Source organism: Trachemys scripta, chromosome 3, assembly GCF_013100865.1.
Source record: "Trachemys scripta elegans isolate TJP31775 chromosome 3, CAS_Tse_1.0, whole genome shotgun sequence".
Classification (NCBI taxonomy): Eukaryota; Metazoa; Chordata; order Testudines; family Emydidae; genus Trachemys; species Trachemys scripta.
In genome coordinates, this window is record NC_048300.1 from 88,488,684 (window position 1) to 88,509,265 (window position 20,582).

At 44.6% G+C, this 20,582-nt stretch overlaps 1 protein-coding gene across 1 annotated transcript in view; it reads right to left on the bottom strand.

Moving 5' to 3' along the window:
- SYNJ2 (synaptojanin 2) overlaps positions 1–20,380 on the bottom strand; it is an 81,482-nt gene extending 61,102 nt beyond the window's left edge. The window contains exons 1-2 of the mRNA XM_034765316.1: positions 19,503–20,380; positions 10,136–10,222 (exon numbers count right to left, since the gene is read on the bottom strand). Of these exons, the coding sequence (XP_034621207.1) occupies positions 10,136–10,222; positions 19,503–19,623 (208 nt within the window). The 5' untranslated portion in view covers positions 19,624–20,380. The remainder of the gene's footprint in view (positions 1–10,135; positions 10,223–19,502) is intronic.
- Positions 20,381–20,582: the final 202 nt, after the last annotated feature.

A 20,582-nucleotide genomic window follows, 5' to 3' on the forward strand; every position in this document is an offset into this window, starting at 1 on the left:
AGTTATGCCAGGCAATGCACCACCCTGTGGAGCCACCAGGATTGGAAAGGTGAAAGGATGGCTTAAAGCCACGATAGCGCGCCTCAGCTGTGAGCTTTAGATGCTCAGAATCTAGGGCAAAGGTGGGCAAACTACGGCCCGCGGGACCCTCCTGCCCGGCCCCTGAGCTCCTGGCCCAGGAGTCTAGCCCCCGGCCCTTCCCCCGCTGTTCCCCCTCCTCCGCAGCCTCAGCTTGCCCCGCCGCCGGCACAATGCTCTGGGCGGCAGGGCGGTGAGCTCCTGGGTCAGCGCAGCTGCAGAGCCTGGCCTGACCCGGTGCTCTGTGCTGCACAGTGGGTGGCTGGCTCCAGCCAGGCGGCGCGGCTGTAGTGCCGCCAGTCACCGGTGCTCCAAGTAGCGTGGTAAGGGGGCAGGGAGCGGGGGTTGGGGGTTTGGATAGAGGGCATGGGAGTTTGGGGTGGTGGTCAGGGGGCGGGGCGGTCAGAGGGCGGGGAACAGGGGGGTTGAATGGGGATGGAGGTTCCAGGGGGGCAGTCAGGAAGGAGCGGGGGTTGGATGAGGTAGTGGGGGGCAGTCAGGGGACAGGGAGCAGCGGGACTGGATGGGGCAGAGATCCCAGGAGGGCCGTCAGGGAACAGGGGGGTTTGGATGGGCCAGCAGTCCAGGGGGGGCCGTCAGGGGGCCAGAAGCGGGAGGGGGTAGATAGGATGTAGGGGCCAGGCCATGCTCCCCTCCCCTAACCATCCCTCCATACAATTTCCAAAACCCGATGAGGCCCTCAGGCCAAAAAGTTTGCCCGCCCCTGATCTAGGGTGACCAGATATCCCAAAATTTGATTCTTTGTCTTATATAGGCAACCTATTACCCCCCCTCCTGATTTTTCACACTTGCTATCTGGTCACCCTAACAGAATCTAACCCAAGATATTTCACTATTTCTTTGCCAGAGATATTAGCCTATTTTCATTAAAATATGAAAGCATCTGAGATGTGCAACCCACCCTGGGGCCCCAGATGTTTGGGGAGGGCCTCATCCTGTTCCCACTAAAGCACTGCGTCTAGAAGACAGGTCATTAGCTGGCCCACACTAGATGGGAACCTAGGGTTAACCAAAACCAGCTAACATGTTTTTAAACATTACTTGCCCTGTCTACAATAGGTGTGATGTCCTGTTTAAAATCATGTTTGTTAACATCCTATTTTCCTAGTCTAGACATGGCCCAGTGATTTTGCCACCAACTGCAATAGGAGCTAGAGCAGGCCCATGATATGCAATTTAAGCACTCTCTACTGTAAGGCTTCTCTGTTAACCTTAAAGGTATTAGAGAAACAAGGTGGGTGAGGCAACATCTTTTATTGGACCAACTTCTGTTGGTGAGAGAGACAAGCTTTCGAGTTTACACAGAGCTTTTCTTCAGGCCTGGGAAACTTACATGTAAGCTCCCAGTCTAGGTCGATGGACTTGGGCTCACGGGGCTTGTGCTACTGAACTAATAATAGCTGTGTAGAGATTGCAGCTTGGGCTCTGAAGCTCACACTGCACCTCACCGCGCCCTAGGCATCAGAGCCCAAGCTGCAACTTAGAAGTGGGGTCTGCACAGCTATTTTTAGAGTACTAGCCCTGCAGGCCCAAGTCTGTCGTCCCAGGCTGGGAGGGTCGCTCTGCCACAGGCTCTGTAGACATACCGTCTTTGGCAGCCCTGAAGGCTTCTCTAATTTACAGCAGCCTCCCAAGGCTACATTATGGGGCACAGCACACCCCAGACTCCCCAGTGCTGTGGCCCCTCCCATCCAACATGCCACCTACACCAGAGCTTGCAAAGGGGTCCCCAGGAGGCAGCCTTAAGGCTGTCTCACAATGCCTGTGCTGGGGGAATCCTCAGTGGACAGATACGGAGCTTTGAAAGTCCTAGGCCACTCTGGCCCTTTTATGTGACGTACAGGGGCAGAGCAGAGGTGAAGATCTTGCCTCTCAAGCTTTCAGAAACATGCACAGCAATAAGAATGCTATCAATACAATACCATTCTCAAACTATAAATCATGTCTCTTTCAAGCTTGGAGTTAGGCATGGCCTCAAAACCACCAGTCTCCATCCACGAAAAACCAAGCCCTGAGAGACAGACTTACTGTACTCTCCACCCTTAAAAAACAACAACATTCAACTCTTCTTTTTCAGGGTTCAGAGGCTTAGTGGGTCACCAGCTAGTTTCCCACGCACATTTTGATGCAGCTTCCTCCATACTTGCTCCACCCCTTTCCTTCTTTGTCAGCACTTTCAGCTTAGCCTTGGAAATGCTCTTCTCTCAGTTCTAAGAAAACTTGCTCCCCATGTTATCTCACTCCTGGGCCTTTCCCCAAGCACTGGCTGCCAATTCCCCCCTCCCCGCTCCAAAGCAGTCTCTAATTACATCTGGTGCATTTGTGATGCGAGCCTAGACTGAGCTATGTCCATTCATCATTTCACTTAGACATTTTGCTGGACTGAAAACACAGTCCCAGAGAATAAAACAAAAGCTTTATTTACCCAAGCATGCTGTCTGAAATACCATCTTGTGTGGCAATAGTAGCATTACCAGTTGCAGGGCCAACTCCTCTAGTTACCATACTTACCCGAAGCAGTTAGGCCAACAAGTCTGATTATAACAACTGTGAGTACATCTCATTCTGAAGCCAGCAATAAATCAAAATCCAACTTCATTTATTTCCAGTTAAAACTTTTTTTTTTTTAAATGTGATTCCTCTTCTGGTATATATCACTTCAACTAAGTAGTGTAGACATAGCCTTAGTTTACACTGCTAAATCTATTTGTTGTTGTTAATATGCAAGATACTTCTATGTTAACAAATTAAAAGCTGATTTTCTCTGTTCCTGAAATTTACAACTGCTAATGTGCTGGGTAATTATTGATTGACCGGGTGAAAATAAAGCATTTATCTAACAAGATTTTAGAGGAGGGTTTTCTAGGCTCTAAACAATTTCACTTTTACTAGCAGACTATTTCCTACTACATGAACTGATGACAATCCGGAATTCTCACGGGATCATGGTTTACAAATTTTCCTGAGCCATAGATTGGCATTAATGCTGTTATATCTTGCCAGCAGAGAGGGAATGGCTTCAAGCCATGGAACTTACTGTAATTATGAGGGCAGAGAAATGAAAATAAGACACACGCTGACATCCCCGCAGGTCCATATGGTATTTTCCCCAATTTTTTATTTTCAAAATAGAGGAATACTGTTAGCCTCACTAGCCTTAACTTTTCACATGTGTAGCTCTCTATCCGTTTTATTTCTGTCAGAATATTTTAATGTTGTATCCCTTGGGATTCCAAATAAAACTCTGATTGAAAAAGTGCAAATAACTGAACTACCATATTAGTATAAAACTACATGATTTGTTTCATTTTTGATCCATCTTGCTGCATCAGCATTGTGCACATGGGCGAGGAACCAACTTAGGAGGAGCTGCACAGCAGTCAGAAGGTTTATGCTTGTTTTACTGAATACACAAGCAGGAGAATTAAAAAGCTACTGCAGATGTGACATAGACATTTGTTGCTTTACAAAATGTAACTGGCTTCAAGATTAGAAGAAAAAAAATTCTACAAGGCAGACAGTATTCCTTTAAGATCAGAAGAAAAATTAACTCTGAATCAATTCTCTGCAGTTTTCATTTGCTAGCAGTGCTAGTCAGAAGCAAACCTTGTACTCAGGGGACTGAATATACTCTAATTGTGGCCAGCCTTCATTTGTGGCCAGGAGGTTCCTTGCACACCTATGGAGGGACAGGCCAAAATCCAGCCCTATTTCTCAAAACAAAAAATCTTAGATGAGAAAAGAATGCAAATAAGCTGGAAGAAAGAGAGGAAAAATATGGTAAAAGTCTCCTTTATATCAACATCCCAGGTCAGTAGCAGAAAGCATATTACATGCAGCTTAAACAGCCACAGAATGCTTGATACACAGAGCCAGCAGAAAAGAAAAGCAACCCAGAAAAGGAAACCTTAAAGAGCAATCAAAGAGCTCCAGGTCTTAATATGTACTTCACATTTGCACAAGCAACAATGCCAGCAATGGACCTTTTAAAGTAGCTCTCGCCTTAGAAATCCTGAATCTTCACTTAAATTGCTTTTTAAACAAAAACTAGAATTTACTTTACAAGTGGGTAAAATCTACATTCCTGCTTCATTCCAGCCTTCACAGCGCACATGTGGAATGACATTGTCATCACTACAGCGCTGACAGGTGTTTAGGAACACAGAAGCAGCCATATTGGATCAGACCCTGGCCCATCTAGTCCGGTATCTTGTCTCCCACAATGGCCAGAACCAGATGCCTCAAAGTCAGATATAGAAAATAAGAATATTTGAGAAAGATGGAGGAGTCCACTTTCCATGTTCACTTTCAGGGATAATGAGATAAATTTTGAACACAGTTATCCTGGTGTAAATTTGATGTATAGTAACTGAGATCATTATGTAGCCCAGTGGTGAACCATAATAATCATAGTTGGCTTTAAAGAGGACCTTTAAAGCAAATGGGAAAACTCAGCTATTCGCAGAAATATGTGCTGAATGCGGTGTGTGGGAGGATGAGTCTGGGAGAACATTCAGCAAGACAATAAGACAAAAATTTTATACTTTTTGTTCAGCTCCTATGAAATCAGCTGCCTTGACCAACGTTCAGTGAGGATACCCCAGGAAGCATAATTCTGGAACATCGCTGATAACAATAAAGTGGCTGCTGTATTAAACCTGCATATATGACTCTTGTTATTCATTTTCTCCCACAGTGTATGTCATAGGTTTCAAAGCTTTCTATTATGAAATACAGTAAAAAGGAGAAACTAGTCAATTCTCATTCTCAATTCACATTGCTGTGAATACCTCAATCTACTCCTCTCTCTCCTTTTGCAAGTGAAATCACCACAGTTTTTCACTCTCGTTATAAGAAAATCCCACAACCCAACCATCGCCTCCTATTCAGTCTCCGCTATATTTCAAGATAAGGTGACCAAAGCTGGGCACCGGACTCCTAATGAAAACATGCATCTCTGCTCGATAAAATACAGTGTTTTTCAGAATTTTTTTTCTAGTCTTATGTTATTGCACCCAAGTATCCCATTTTCTTTTGTGAACTGCAGTTGTCCACTGGGCTTCATTAAGCTATCTTCGCTGACAATTTATACAGCAACTATCTGTATCGAGGGTTCTATTGATCTCCATTTTAATGGATATGGAATTTAAATTTAATTTTTAAATAAAAAACCCTCCTCACACAGACTTACAGACTTTGAGACCAGAAGGGACCATCATGATCATCTAGGGTCTGACCTCCTGCACATTGCAGGCCACAAAATCTCACCCATCCACTCCTGTAATAGACCCATAATCTATTTATATGGCTCCCAGCTCTATGGTAGCCAAGTGCCTCACTGTCATCAACACACATATCCTCACCCCTTCTCTGTGAAGTACTATTATCCCCATTTTACAGCCTTGGAGTTGAGGCTCAGAGAATAAGCGAAGTCTGTGGCAGTCACAAATAGAACTCCAAATCCCAACCCAGTGTTTTAACCACAAAACATTTATTTGTCCCTCTAAGCACTGATGCTAGACTTTAAGGAGGCAATTTTTAAAGGCACAAATGGAAGCTGGGCACCTACCTGCCCTTTGTGCCTGTGAAAATCTCTTACATTTTAGCATATGTATATATATACACCCATACACAGATAGAACAGGAGTACTTGTGGCACCTTAGAGACTAACAAATTTATTAGAGCATAAGCTATATGCATCCGAAGAAGTGGGCTGTAGTCCACGAAAGCTTATGCTCTAATAAATTTGTTAGTCTCTAAGGTGCCACAAGTACTCCTGTTCTTTTTGCGGATACAGACTAACACGGCTGCTACTCTGAAACCATACACAGATAATGTTTCTCAGAAGAGAAATCTGTTATTTCATCAAATAAAGCAACCCCCATAGTTGATAGTGTCCAGAATTTACCTTATACAGTACACATATCTTCTACTGGCACTACTGCATCTGAACAGTGTGCTGTACAATACCATAAACCCAGCATTCACATACTGCTTAACATAAACATCACTGCTAAACCTGCCTTGAGAAGCAAAATCTTGGCTGAAGCACAGCACAGAAACCTTCAGCTGTTAATGCTATTACAGCTCCTCCCAAACAAAAAGAAAACGGGGAATCTAGTGAGTCATCCAAATTGACGTAAGTGCACATGAGTGAATGCTGTCATTTCTGGGAAACATTAACTTTGTGAGCAGCTTCACAGAGTCCATCAGCATTCTTGTGTAAAGGCAAGGCAATGTAAAAAGCAGCCTCTATTCGCCTCTCCTTGGCAGGTAGAAATGGAGTACACTAAACTTCTGTAGACAAGGAGACTTAAGACTTGTACTGATCCCTAAGTACTGGTATTTACAGGTTAATTCATTGCCCGGAGAGCTCCCAGACACATTTTGTATTTCCTACAAAAGACTGTTTCTCAGCTTGGCAAATACGCTCTTTTGTGTATGCCTTTGAAGAGTATTTTCAAAATATTTTTCCCTAATTTAGCACTCACAATAGGTGCTGATTTGCTTGCAGGTTTCCCATAGTGACCAACTGGTCAAATAGACCACTCTGTCACTGCCTATTCCATAGGTTCCTGAACTTTGGTCTGCAAACCACTGGTGCACTGTAGAGAGCTGGCTGGTTGCATTGCGCTGCTCTCCTTGTTTCCAGCTGCTAAAATGCATTAAAAGAATGAAAAATACATTAAATATCTTCCTGTTGTCACTTTTCCATGGAAGCAATTGCTGTAGGGATTGTGAAGTCACATATTTGGGACCAGAGAAAAATGCTACCCCAACTACCAATGAGAGAGCAGGCGCGCAAACGACATTCTCTCTCTCTAATCTCTGTAATCTGCCCTGGGAAATGTTTGGGAACCTTTGGTCTGCTCTATTTAAGTACAGCCCTCTGTGGCTTTTTTAAAGAGATCTATGCAAATATAACTTGCAGCCAATCCTTATCAAGCCATTAACAGATTTTTTGGCAGTCTCTCTTCAGAAGTGGCTTTGAACAGGAACAGTACAGAGGTAAAATTCTGACAAGACAGAGATACACTGGCAGAGATCTGCAGGGGGAATTTCTCAGGTCATGGTCACCAGAAATAACTAGATTTTCTCAAAAAATAAACAAACAATGTGGGGAAACATAGCAGTAAAAGTCCGAAGAAAGGAAAAATAGGTATTAACACACAGCTGCCATATGTTTATCCCCTATGAAACATTTAATATGACGGTTATAGGGACTTCATAGATTTCATAGAGTTCACAGATTTCTAAGGCTGGAAGAGATCATTACATCATCTAGTGTGACCTACTGTGTATTGCAATCTATCACAGAACTTCATCCAGATACACCTTTCTTGAGCCCAGTGATGTCAGATAACTGAACTGTTGTGTGTCCCAGGCAGAGAACAGGAGGGACTGAGGTGCCACCTGTGATTGATTTAGTTCCCCTCCGCAAAGAGGGAACTAGCTATAGCAGTGGTTTGAACTGCTTGTATTTATTCGCCACATCCCTTACCTATCACAACAGCAGGTTTAATTGAACTCCTCTCAGGATTGCCAAGAAAAATGGACCATACACTCTCTATTTTATTTTCAAGAGCATGAATAAAGCTGATATTCAGTTTAACAGAATTGCTCAACTACCCCACAAGAAGCTGAACAAACCAAACAAAAAATCCCCTTCTTGTTTCAAGTAGTGAGATAGATCTGCAGGTTTACACTGTGATATAGAGTGTTCATCTGTAAGTAACTGCTTCAAATCCATCCCAAATTGTAGTAGATGGAGTCATTACCACCTAACAGCTGGTCAGTGTCCTACATGAGCTAGGCTATGTCTACACAACACCACTGCAAGGTCTCCTTTGTAGCCACTTTATGCCTGCGGGAAAGAGCTCTCCACACTCAACGAGCAGTGGCAGCTGTGTCGGCGGGAGACGCTCTCCTGCCAACATAGCTCTGTCCACACCAGTGATTTTGTTGATGAAACTTAGGTCAGGGGTGTGTTTTTTCACACCCCTTACCAACAAAAGGTTTGCCGACAAAAGTGCTAGTATGGACAAAGTCTAAGTCTAAGTCTAATCTTATATTAGTTCCTAGTATACAGGCATTCACCCCATTACTATGTTTGTTATCCCTGTTGGCAGGTTCATTAAAGAGGCCAAGGATTGAGTAGATGTGGAATGCAAATGAAGTAGTCTCACACCTCCAAGTCATTGCCAGGGCAGCGCGGGGAAGTCTGTACAGCTCTTACCTGCATTATACATAGAGAATTTCAGTCTCTCAAGTGTAAATGAGGCACATTTTACAAGCACTAAAATTTACTTAAATGTTGGTTTAAAACCACCTTAAACACTGAACTGAAATGTATTTTTAGTGGGCCCAATTCTGCAAGGTACTGAGTGCCCTCAAATCAGTGAGTTATGGCTCTGTTCCTATAGCACTACAAAAATTCATTTTATGTTCCTGTTGTAGAGAGTAGCAGCAGCTTCTTTGCTAATTCAAGAATCCTGAAAGCATATGAAAATTAACAGCAATGCTGATGCATAATGATATTCTGCAGTGTGTTAGTTGAAGTTATGGGGCTCATTCAGAAAACACTCATGCATGCAAGAAGGCCCATTGAAGTCAATTTGGCTTTTCATGTGAGTAAAGTCATTCATGTACATTGGCATTTGCATAACTGGGCCCTTAGTAATCATAAGAGCCATTATTTAAACTAGCTCAATTCAAAACAAAAGGAAGGGAGGGGAAAAATCAACATTTGTATTATACAAAAGTGGTAGGAAAAACAACAAGCTGCTAAGAGGGTCTATGAAACTAGGGTTACCATACGTCCGGATTTTCCCCGGACATGTCCGGCTTTTTGGTCCTCAAATCCCCGTCGGGGAGGAATTTCCAAAAAGCCGGACGTGTCCAGGAAAATAGGGAGGCATGGTAAGGAGACCGCCTCCTCCCCGGGCTCCAACTTTCCCGGCTCCCGCCGCTCTCCTCAGCGCAGCAGCAGCCGGAGCCCGGGAGGAGGCGGCTGCGCGCTCGGATGCCGCCCGCCGCCTCTGTGCCCCCGCAGATCGGGGGAGTTGTTAGTTTTGCTGCAGCCACTCGCACTTGGGCAAAAGACGCTCGGGGGACCCCCGAGTGCGAGTGGAGTGGCTGCAGCAAAACTAACAACTCCCCCGATCAGGGCCGGCTTTAGCAAGAATCGGGCTGCGCTCCGGCCGGAGCTCTGGATGGGGTCGTGGGGCTTGGGTCCGGGCTGGAGCTGCTGGGGCCGGAGCCGGAGCAGCCGGGGCCGGGGGTGCTCGGCCGGGCCGGAGCCGCTCGGCCGGAACCGGGGCCCGACCCGAGCCGGGCCGGAGCCGTTGGGACTGGGGCTGGGGGTGCTCAGCCAGGGACGGGGCTGGGCTGGAGCCGCTCAGCCAGGGCCCCGGGGCCCGAGCCGAGCTGGAGTCGCTAGGGCTGGGCCAGAGCCACTCGGCTGGGGCCGGCACCCCAGGGCCTGAGCCAAGCTGGGGCCAGAGCCTCTTGGCTGGGGCCGGCCGCCGGAGGGAGCCACTCGGCCAGGGGGGGGGCAGAGCTGGACTGCGCCTCCTCGCGTACCCCCAGCTTACCTGCTGCCTGCCTGCCTGTTTCAGGCTTCCCACGAACATTTGATTTGCGGGAAGCAGGGGAGGGGGAGGAGCAGGGGGCGGAGTGTTCAGGGGAGGGGACAGCGTTGGGGCGGGGACTTTGGGGAAGGGGCGGGGTGGAGTTGGGGCGGGGCCGGGGCCCCATGGAGTGTCCTCTTTTTGCAGTATTGCAATATGGTAACCCTACATGAAACAAAGGAACGCAAGATACTTAACCTAAAAACTCTTAAGATAATAGTTGACATTGTGCTTTTAACCTAATGCACAGTTTATAAAAAATACTTTTGCATCAATAAAATGGTTATATTTAGCAATAGCCCAAATGTCTTCCAAACCTGACAGAAATTGGGCAACTCTGGTCACTGGGATTAAACCATGTTTGTTTGGGCATCTAACAACTGTCCTCATCCCAAAAGCTACTTACCACATTTTAGCCGGAGCTCTCCCAAGCAGCCATAGGCATCCATGAGCTTTTCATATTGCCCTTTAATTGCCTCCTTTTCTTCAGGAGCTGAGAAGAAACACAATACAAAGGCACCAAGCCTTAGTTATACAATTCAGTTTTCAGACTGGTACAGTCCTGTACCAAACCCCTCCCCTCACTCAATAAATAAGACAATTAGATAAACACATGAATGAGCATGTGGAGTTTACAGTGTTAAACTAGGAAGCTATTTAAAAGTGATGGAACATCCCCATAAAAGACTGAGTGTTAGAAGATGCAAAGAAGCATGTTCAAACACCACACAAAGGAAAAAGAGAGGAGTCAGTTGTAAATCCACAAACAGATCATTAATTATCTGTTGCATCTACTAACACATGGTGCAGACACCAGCAAATGGACTATCACTATCAGAATAAAAACACACACACACACACACACACACAAACAATTAATTCATACAGCCCTAAGACCAGAGCGGTTTTAAAAAAAAAATTATTTGTTTGAGTGTTAGGCATGTGCTAGGCATTTTCCAGACATATGAGAAGGAACCATCCCTGCCCCAACAATCTCACAGTCAGAGTGAAGACAGACAGCGGACATGGAAGGGGAACAACAAACTGGGATTTTTTTTATACAAGGCAACAAGATTCAATATAGGCAGCATGGCAAAAATGAGTTTTTGAGAGTCAAAAATGTATTTTATTGAAATCAAAACTATTTGGCAAAAGAGCAAATCAATGTAAATTTACATCAGAGTACACAAGAGAACCTATTCTGATCTCAGTTATACCAGTGTAAATCTGGAGTAAATCCTCTCAGGCCATCTTTATAGATCATAAAGAAACAAAGAAGGGGCAGAAAATCGTTTTCCTCCTTTTCTAATGGCAGCAGAAGCACACTTTACGATAGAAGCAAAATCCTTGCCCCAAACACTGCAACCTTCAGGACCCTTCACTAAAAGAGAAGATGACAGAAATAGCTAAAACAACAAGGAGCCCTTGTGGCACCTTATAGATTAACAAATTTATTTGGGCATAAGCTTTCGTGGACTAAAACCCACTTCATCAGATGCATGGAGTGGAAAATACAGTATGATGAAGTGATGCATCAGCCCATGAAAGCTTATGCCCAAATAAATTTGTTAGTCTGTAAGGTGCCACAAAGACTCCTCGTTTTTTGTTTTGTTTTGTTTTGTTCTTTTGCTGACAGACTAACATGGCTACCACTCTGAAAGAAATAGCTAAAGAGATTGAGATAACAGACTGATGGGGGTGGCGATGAGATTAACAAACTCGCAGGCTAGACACAAGAGGTAGCAGGGAGAATGGAGATATTTCTTCAAGAACCAGGGACCGGAATGTGCGTCATCAACAACATGTATGTTAAGGGCATGATCTAAACTAAAGACCAAAGTGTACAGTATGTGTATCAATGTGAGATTAAGCAATACAAAAATATGACACCACGTGCAGCTCATGGCAAGCAGCAGCTGATGTTGCTGTGTGTAGAAAAGCCACAGAAGTTGGCAAGGCAAGCCAACACACTGCACGCATATTAGCAGAGCTTGGAACAGAGATGGAAGTTTCAGCAAACATCAGATGTTAAGCCTGGGCTAGCTTGGTTTTGCAAACAGTGCTGCAGATATATCCTGTCATTTAGGCCAGATCTACACTAGAAACTTTTGTTGGTATTGTAATGTTGGTCAAAGGGGTGATTTTTCATGACATTTCTATAGCGGCAACAGCCTTAGTGTAGACAGTTATACCAGTGAAAAGTGCTCTTGGCAGCATGACTTGTTTCGTTCACAGAACCAATGAAAGCTATACCTGCAAAAACTCCTTTTCTGCTGATGTAAGCTGCATCTACACTATGTGGGTTTCCTGATGTAGCCAGTATAGCTATACGAACAAACCTCTTCTACTGAAGACTAGGCCTTAGCTTATCAGGTCAATGAACAGGAAATGGAATGCTGGAGATAGACTGTGTATTGTCATCTCCTAATTAGCTAAATGTGAGCCGCTTTGGCTGGCTTCTCATGGCGAGAAGATCCAAGATGCAGGCATGAGCAGTTCTCATGGGCTGTATGGTACAGATCTACTGGTGGCCTAGCTTTGTTAATAAAATGTTATCATTTAACTTATCAGGAGTGTTTCTAGTGATTCTCCTCAAAGTACTGAGCTGCAGAGACCGCAAGGACAGATTTTCTCCGCAGATCCGGCCCCTATATGCTGCGCTACCAGTGTACAGGGGTCATTAACGTGCCATCAGGGTCTGGGGGAGAATCCATCCGGTGGAGGTACAGCATAGGGGCTCCAGAAATGGCCCTACGCTGCTCCCTTCACAAGAGTTAGCACAGAGAGTGTGTCTGGGGCAGGGCTGTGCACGGGACATGGCACTATGAGGATTCTAGGCTGTGCTGCATCCAATAGGCAACCCAGGATGAGTTGGCATAAATTATTATCAGATAGGGGAAATTGTATCAGCCGGTTTCATTTTTGCTGAGCACCATTTTGTCCCCTGGAGGAACTCCAAATCCAAAGGGCACAAATGTCGCATCAAGCCACATTTGCCCATCCCTCCACCCCAAGGCTGCATCTTCTGTGCTGCGCCCCTTGGAGATGCAGCCCAGAATTTAACCTTGCAGGTTTACAGTAGCCTCTGAACATAGTAACTAACAACATGCCAAACACAGCTGTAGTTGGTGACACAGGGGCTATACAAATCTGGAGGGTGGGAAAGTCCACAGGTCTGTACAGACTGGGTCTTTGTGCCCATTTACGATATGTATTGTGTGGTAGAGTCTAGAGGCCCCATCCCCACGGTGCTGGGCATTGTACAAACTCATGATAAAGAGGCACCCTCTGCCCTAAAGACATTACAGTCTAAGGCTTGGTCTATACTATCAACTTATGTTGGTATAACTACATCGATCAGGGGTGTGGAAAATCCACACCCCTATGCGACGTAGTTATACTGACCTAACCTCCCGGTGTACACAGCGCTATGTCAACGGAAGGGCTTCTCCTGCCAACATAGGTACTCCACCTCCCCGAGAGGCGGTAGCTAAGTCGATTGGAGAAGCTCTCCAATTGCCAGAGGTAGCATCTTCATTACATGCTACAGCGGCACGGCTGCACTGGTTCAGTTGCACTGCTGTTACTGTAAACAAGCCCTGAGTAACTGTATGGTCCAAAATCAAAACAGTATTTGGTTTGCTATTTTTTGAGTGGAGAAAGAGGTTTAGACCGAATTTGAATTAAGCCAGATGGTATCAAAGTGAACAGCAAATTAGTCAGTAGGCCTAATTCACTGGGCACTAAAGGTATACAGTAACTCCGCACTTAACGTTGGAGTTATGTTCCTGAAAAATGCGACTTTAAGTGAAACGATGTTAAGCAAATCCAATTTCCCCATAAGAATTAATGTAAATGGGGGGGGTTAGGTTCCAGGGCAGCTTCCCCTACTCTGCAAGCACCAGAGGCGAGGGGTTCAACCTCCAGCACGCCCACTCCTTCCCCCAAGCCCCCACCCTTGACCTGCCTCTTCCCCCCCACCTCCTCCCCCTTTACTTCGCTCGCTGCGTCCTGGTTCCTCCCCCCTCCCTCCCCTCCCTTCTAAACGCCGCAAGCCAGCTGATTGCCATGTAGGGGAAGGAGGGTGGAGGTGCGCGGAGTCCTCACTCCTCCCCCTTCCCTTCTGCCTGGGGCAATCAGCTGGCTTGCCACGTTCGGGAGGCAGGGGGAGCCTGCGCACCGAGTCCTCGCTCCTCGCCCCTCCTTCTTGCCTCCAAAACGCCGCAAGCCAGCTGATTGCAGGAGGTGTCTTTCCCCTTTGCAAGGTATAAAGGCCAGTCACAATAAAACATAAATTAATAGGAATTTTTTAATGAAATGTAAAATAAATGTAAACAAGGCCAGGCGTTTTTGTTTGGATTGAAACATTCCCCTGTAGTGTTTGCAACTCATGCTAGGGCGCAAGAATTAGAACCAGAATGTGAATGTCTAAAAACAAAAGTAAGATTAATGTGTCTATGGTTGTCCAAACTGGATGAAGCACAAAGAGTAAACTGTCCAAGTAGTGAAACTACCATAGAACTTTACAATTTTTTTAGTTATAAAACCCTAAGGTATCATTGAGCAACACAGGGAAAGATGTGTGTGCTTTACATCGGATATAATATTCAACCTGAAAGTAACCTTTCAAGCACCATTTTTTCCCTTTCACTAGATCACAAAATACCTTAAACATTCTAGCTTCAATTCCTTACTTTATTAAGAGTGAGAAGTATCAATGCATAAGATGGCAACTACCAGTTCTGCTTATAATATAAAGTTATGTTTAAATTAACCCTTTTTGAAACTCCAAACCAGACCCCCGGCAACTTAAAGGAATAAAACAGCAATGTACTGTATTTAATTATAAAATCATTCTTCAAGCACCTTTCTTAGCATCAAATATTAGACACCCTTGATCTAAATTCTATACCAAGTTGGCTCCCTTCTCAAAAATTTAACCCCAGCAAAGGCGCAAGCAAATGTACTGACACAATGCAATTAGCCTTTAATAAATCCAATAAAAAGTGATGACTTTTCCATATAACATATAAAAATATTATTTCAGAACCTAATGAAAAGCACCACTCAAACTCCTACATCTCAAAATGCACTAATCAAGCATGATCTTTCTCTGTGAATTATGCGCTTTAAGTAACAGTGGCCAATTCAAGTGGCAGAGTGCAAAATCCTTTATAGAGTTTCCTTTGTATTCCTTAAGGGTCAGATCCTACTCCCACTGACTTCAGTGGGAGCAGAATTGGGACGTAAATGTTTGGAACCCAAGTAACTGGTACTTTTATAAGTGCCTCAGCAGAAGAAAGGCAGAGAGAGACCACAGTTCCTACAGCTAAATTAGGGTTGGAGCCGGGCACACCTAAAAACATTGGCTGATAGAGGCAAGTGGCTTTTCAAGAAAAGAGCAGGAGGAAGAGAGCCTGGCACCCAGTGGCAGGATCTAGCTCCTCCCTCTGCCTACTTTGGTCCTGATCCTGCAAACACTTGCATATCTGCTTAACTCTATGTACTCATGTGTGTAAATTTTATAACATGTGTAAGCATTTGCAGGATCAAAGCTGTGATGTGGTGGAGGCAGCAGCAGCAACTTGTTCACCTCACCTGTGTTTCTCCTACTAACCAGAGAAACATGAGAACTTTTCCACAAGATGCAAACACAAAACAAATAGAAACCTGATCACATGTGTTTCTCACATCTAGCATATTACCTAGGATTGTGCTTAGTGGTATCCTATAAATATGATAGACTAAGCTGATGGACTAAGATGATTCTGACTTCCTTCTCCCATCCTCACCAAAAAGGCCAAAGACATTACATATACTCACATTCTACCAGTTCCAACAAACAAAATAATTATTTTTTTCACTAAAAATCTTCCTATCCCACATTCAGTCTTGCTAAATCAGCTTTAACCTCCTTCCACAGAGGCTTTCAGCAATCAGGATCTACTCTGTAATACCATGTAGGTCAAAGAAGATGTTATCACTTTACAAAATGAGGTTTTGGGCCAGGATTACTGTCAGTGCATTAGGATGTTAAATTAACAACAATCAGATGATTTAGCAATTTTCTAGAAACTAAACATTATCATTCCAAAAAGAAGCCCTAGGAATAGCACTTCAGATAAGTTAGTTCCCAGGGCTTCGGTATTAGACTGGAAATATTCACATTCTAGCAAGCGGATTTATACACACACTATATTTATAGTATATACTTTTTAATTTAACATCCCAACAAAAGTCTGGTAATAGAATAATGAAAAACACATTGTGTAAAGTGTAGCATGAGTTGGTTTAATCGGTAAACATAGCAGCACACACAGCAAAAGCCTGCTCTGAAACTCCTCTGATGAACTTAAGGCCAACTGTTGTGTAACATACAAGTCATAAAACATCTGTGACTGTGGCGGCTTAGTTATCTTAACATGGTAATATATTATTTTAATATCTAATTTGCTATTATTATCTATGACATGTAGACCTAGCCCATCAGGAACCATTTACGCATAATTTGCATAGTTTTCTAATGTATAACAAATATGAATCCTATAGACTACATTCATCACTAATAAGCTTCACCCTCAAGTGCACAAAACATGTATTCAGCAATTTGCCCACACAATGTAATGGATCAGTGCTTATATAGAACATGTTCCAACAGACTACAAAAGATTCCAAAAAGAAAAGGATAATTTGACATTTAAGAACGCAAACAAAGTTTTAAGAATGCAAACACAGTTTTGAACTTTGCCATATAATTATCTCAGCATGAGAGAAAAATGGATCACACTGTGGGTTCTTTTCTGTATTTTAGTAAATATAAACATGTTCAAATTACATTTAATCAACGTACAGCAGTCAAATAGTTTGTGCATTATTTGTGTTGGACTACTAAGATCAGCTGAAAGAATATGCTAAGAAGCAGCTGGGGAAAGGTCTAGATGTATGTGTACACCTCTACCCCGATATAACGCTGTCCTCGGGAGCCAAAAAATCTTACCAGGTTATAGATGAAACCGCATTATATCGAACTTGCTTTGATCCGCCGGAGTGTGCAGCCCCCCTCCCCCCAGAGCACTGTTTTACCGCGTTATATCCGAATTTGTGTTATATCGAGGTAGAGGTGTAATTACAAAGCTAAAATTAATTTTAACATAGCAGACGTATATAAAATGTGTAATTATTATGATTATTAAGCATTTGTATTGCAATAGCAGCTAAAGGCCCAACCAGGTGGGCCCCATTGTTCTAGGCACTGTACAAACATATAATAAATGGCAGTCTCTGCTCCAAGAGCTTACAAACTGAATGCTATCCTTGTCCCACACCCTTTGGCTCCAATCCTGCAAATACTTATGCGTTTGCTTAACTTTACTACTGCAGGTAGTCCCGTTGACATCATTTCACTGGATTCACTCATAAGTAATAAAGTTAAGCACATGTCTATATGTTTGAAGCTCTGGGGCCTTGGCATGTTGCTCATTTTCACAGATTGTATGGTCCTCAAGGCAGGGACAGTGTCTACCTCTAATTTTTCCAACTTGCAATATTTGAGAGACTTGTTTTTAATAATAATAATTTTCCCCACTATTCTTCATAAGTGAAAGTTGCTTCTTCAGCAGAGGCTAATGCTTAATGTTCTTCTACTGTGAATTCCATGAAGAACTGTTCTCTTTCAAAATGGCTACCCTCTTCCATTGTTATAAAATGAGATTGAAATTGTAGGGCTGCCACTAGCAAAATGCCCTCTTTCAAAATGCACTGTTAATGCACCCAAACAATCTTAACTTCACACCATGGTGACACTATAAGGAAAAAAATTAAAAATCAAATGTATCTTTAAATAGCAATTTAATTTAATCTAGGACTACAAACACTATTTATTATGCACTAATCATAATTGTCTGGCTATTACATGGCATCATTATAGGGAGGAGTTAAGGTTGTTTGAATGCCATAGATGCATTTCCAAATCTAAATATATCTTTTAAATTAAATTTAACTCTGAATTTCATGGACTTGTAATGCTGGCTTTGGAGATAATTACAACAGCCTCATAGTGCCTTTCCCATTACTGATATGTATGCCCAACCTTAACTCCAGTTCAATGTATTTTTTATCTGGGAATATGATAAAGACATTGTATGCCGTACAACACACTAGAAATACAGGGAGACACAAGGACAACTGAAATTGTAATTCTGACTCATTCAGAGGCTTGAAAAGGGGGGAAAAGGTGTCCAGTCATTGCTTTCAATGTGATTTTAAATTTTTCATTGTACAAAACAAAGAGGTTCTAAGTTATAAGGTGACCAAAGATTTACAAACTGAAACATTGGGCTTAGATCAGTTTCCAGTTTTGTTTTAAATTTCTTGCTTGTAAAATCTCCATTTCCATACTTGCTATCATTCCATTCTGTCATTTTAACTAATAGTGGTGGGGAAGGGAAAATATTGATTCTTTTCCCATTAAAAAAAAAAAATTATGAGTCTCTTTTTGTGCATAATAAACAAAGGAACTGAACCCCTCCCCTTCCCCCCAAAAAACTTCAAATGTCCCCTGGCCCTAGTCCTTGATGACTAATGGTTGGTTGATAACTATGAAAAAATGTTTTTAAATAAAATGATTAGGGATTGACATTTGTTTTTGCCATGTTCAGCAAAGAATTTCTCACAATTTTATGTATATAAGAGGCTAGCGCTCTATAGTTTTGCACATCAGTGTTGCAGCTGTAGGTTTTTGTTTCTAAAGAGCATGGAAGTTTAAACCCATATGAAGTTGCACAAAAGTACAATTGCACAACTCTATAGTGCCACAGGTATTTTTTGTTTTTGTTTTAATCTTCATTTCAGGATGGGGAAATTAGGTAACCATCCTAGATATTTGCCTATTTTTACAACAGACTACATAAAATGCACTAGCAAAGTCAGTACAAACTAAAATGTCATGCAATGACTTGTTTATACTGCTTTATAAACTATACACTAAAATGTAAGTACAAAATTTATATTCCAATTGATTTATTTTATAATTATATGGTAAAAATGAGAAGTAAGCAATTTTTCAGTAATAGCATTCTGTGAGACTTCTATATTTTTATATCTGATTTTGTAAGCAAGTAGTTTTTAAGTGAGGTGAAACTTAGGGGTACGCAAGACAAATCAGACTCCTGAAAGGGATACAGTATAGTCTGGAAAGGTCAGGAGTCACTGGTAGGGGGAACCTGTCCCGAACACCTAATTTGGGGCTGAAAATTTCAGCATGTGGCAAGGCAGCGGGCGTTACAATGCTGAACTCTGAGTAATGCTTTAAGGCTCCGGGCCCTCCTCTACACTAGTTCCTCCACTGTTGGTACTGCTCATCAGGCTGTGCCAACAGTAACTACAGTAGAGGGAAAAAGTCTAGTGTCACCCTGGCCTTGCTGTCCCACTGTGGGGAGGAGGCTACCAGCCCCCTGACAGGTGTAATTGGTAGAGCCTTAGCCTTCTGCAGAGCAGCCCAAACTTCCACACGTGTAGGGATCCCGAGAACAGCAGCCCAGCCAAGGGCAGATTCAGCTCGGGACACCCTGAGCACTTTAGAAAATCTGCCCTTACTTTGGTGCCTAACTGGGAGCTGAGCTCTTTGAAAATCTGTCTCTGGACGCTTAGACCTTAGATACTGGTCTGTGCCCACATGAACACCCCCCACAGCCCAGTCTGACCCACTCCGCACCGCACTCCCAGGTGCGCTCAGCGCAGCCACGCCCTGCCCGCCGCCCGCCAGAGGCACTTACTGAGGGTGGCCACGGTGCCGGCCTCCAGCAGCAGACAGTCGTGGCGGCTACGTGCCTCGAGCAGGGCGCTCGGAGCCGGCTCCTGCTTCCAGAGCAGCCGCAGCCCTTTGCTCAGAGCCATGGGGGCAGCTGTCCATAGGGAGGAAGGCGCAGGAGGTGCCGGGGAACGCACCCGCTCCCCGCCGAAAACCCAGGCACCAACAACGGGGAGCGGGCAGCAGAGAAAGCGTCGCCGCTTCTTCCCTTCCGGGGATCCACCCACCCAGCCACCGACCGCGTGTGGTCCCGGAGAGAGCCGGCTCCCTGCAGTAGCGCCCCCCGCCCCAAAGTCACCAACTGGGCTGGGGGCAGAGAAAACGCCGCCGCTTCCCCCCTGGCCGGGCTCAGAGCCGCCCCCACACGAAGGGGAGCCGGGGGCGCACCAGGATCGCCGCGAGCTGCCAGCCCAGAAAAAGGCTCTAGCAACTCGGCGGGGAAACAGAAGTTGCCGTTGTTTCCTTCTCCCCTCCCGGCCAACGCGGCACCGGCCCCGGGCAGAGAGCTCGGGCCGCCCCGGCTCCTTGCAGTCCTCCCCCAGGCAAAGGGGGACCTGGCTGGATTGCCGGAGAGTCCTTGGCTCCAGCGGCAGCCCGCTGCGCCTCGCTTTCTCGCGCTACCCGCGGCGCCGGTCCCGTGTAAACTCGGAGTTGACTTTGGTCCTCCCTTCTCCTGTGGCGGCTCCTCCTCCCGCTCCGGGACAGGTAAAAGCCATTGTCCGTCTGTCTCCTCCCCTGCCCGCCCTGCGGGAAGGGCGGGGTTGGAATCACTGCTCCCAGACTAACAAAACAGGGCGAGGAGAGACGTCCCACAGCCGGCACCCGCCTGACTTGGAGGAGAAGTGAAAGTGGCAGTTCCAGGCGTATCCTTGGGGAGCTAATGAGAAGGGCAAGATCCAGACATTCCTAACCTTTGACCCAGATCAGATGTGGATCTCAACAAGCAAAACTTCTCCCCACACTACACCGCATGCTGCATCCCTGGAGGACAGCAATACCGCACTCTTATCTAGTGTCTTTCAAATCAGGCGCTCAAAGTGTTGTA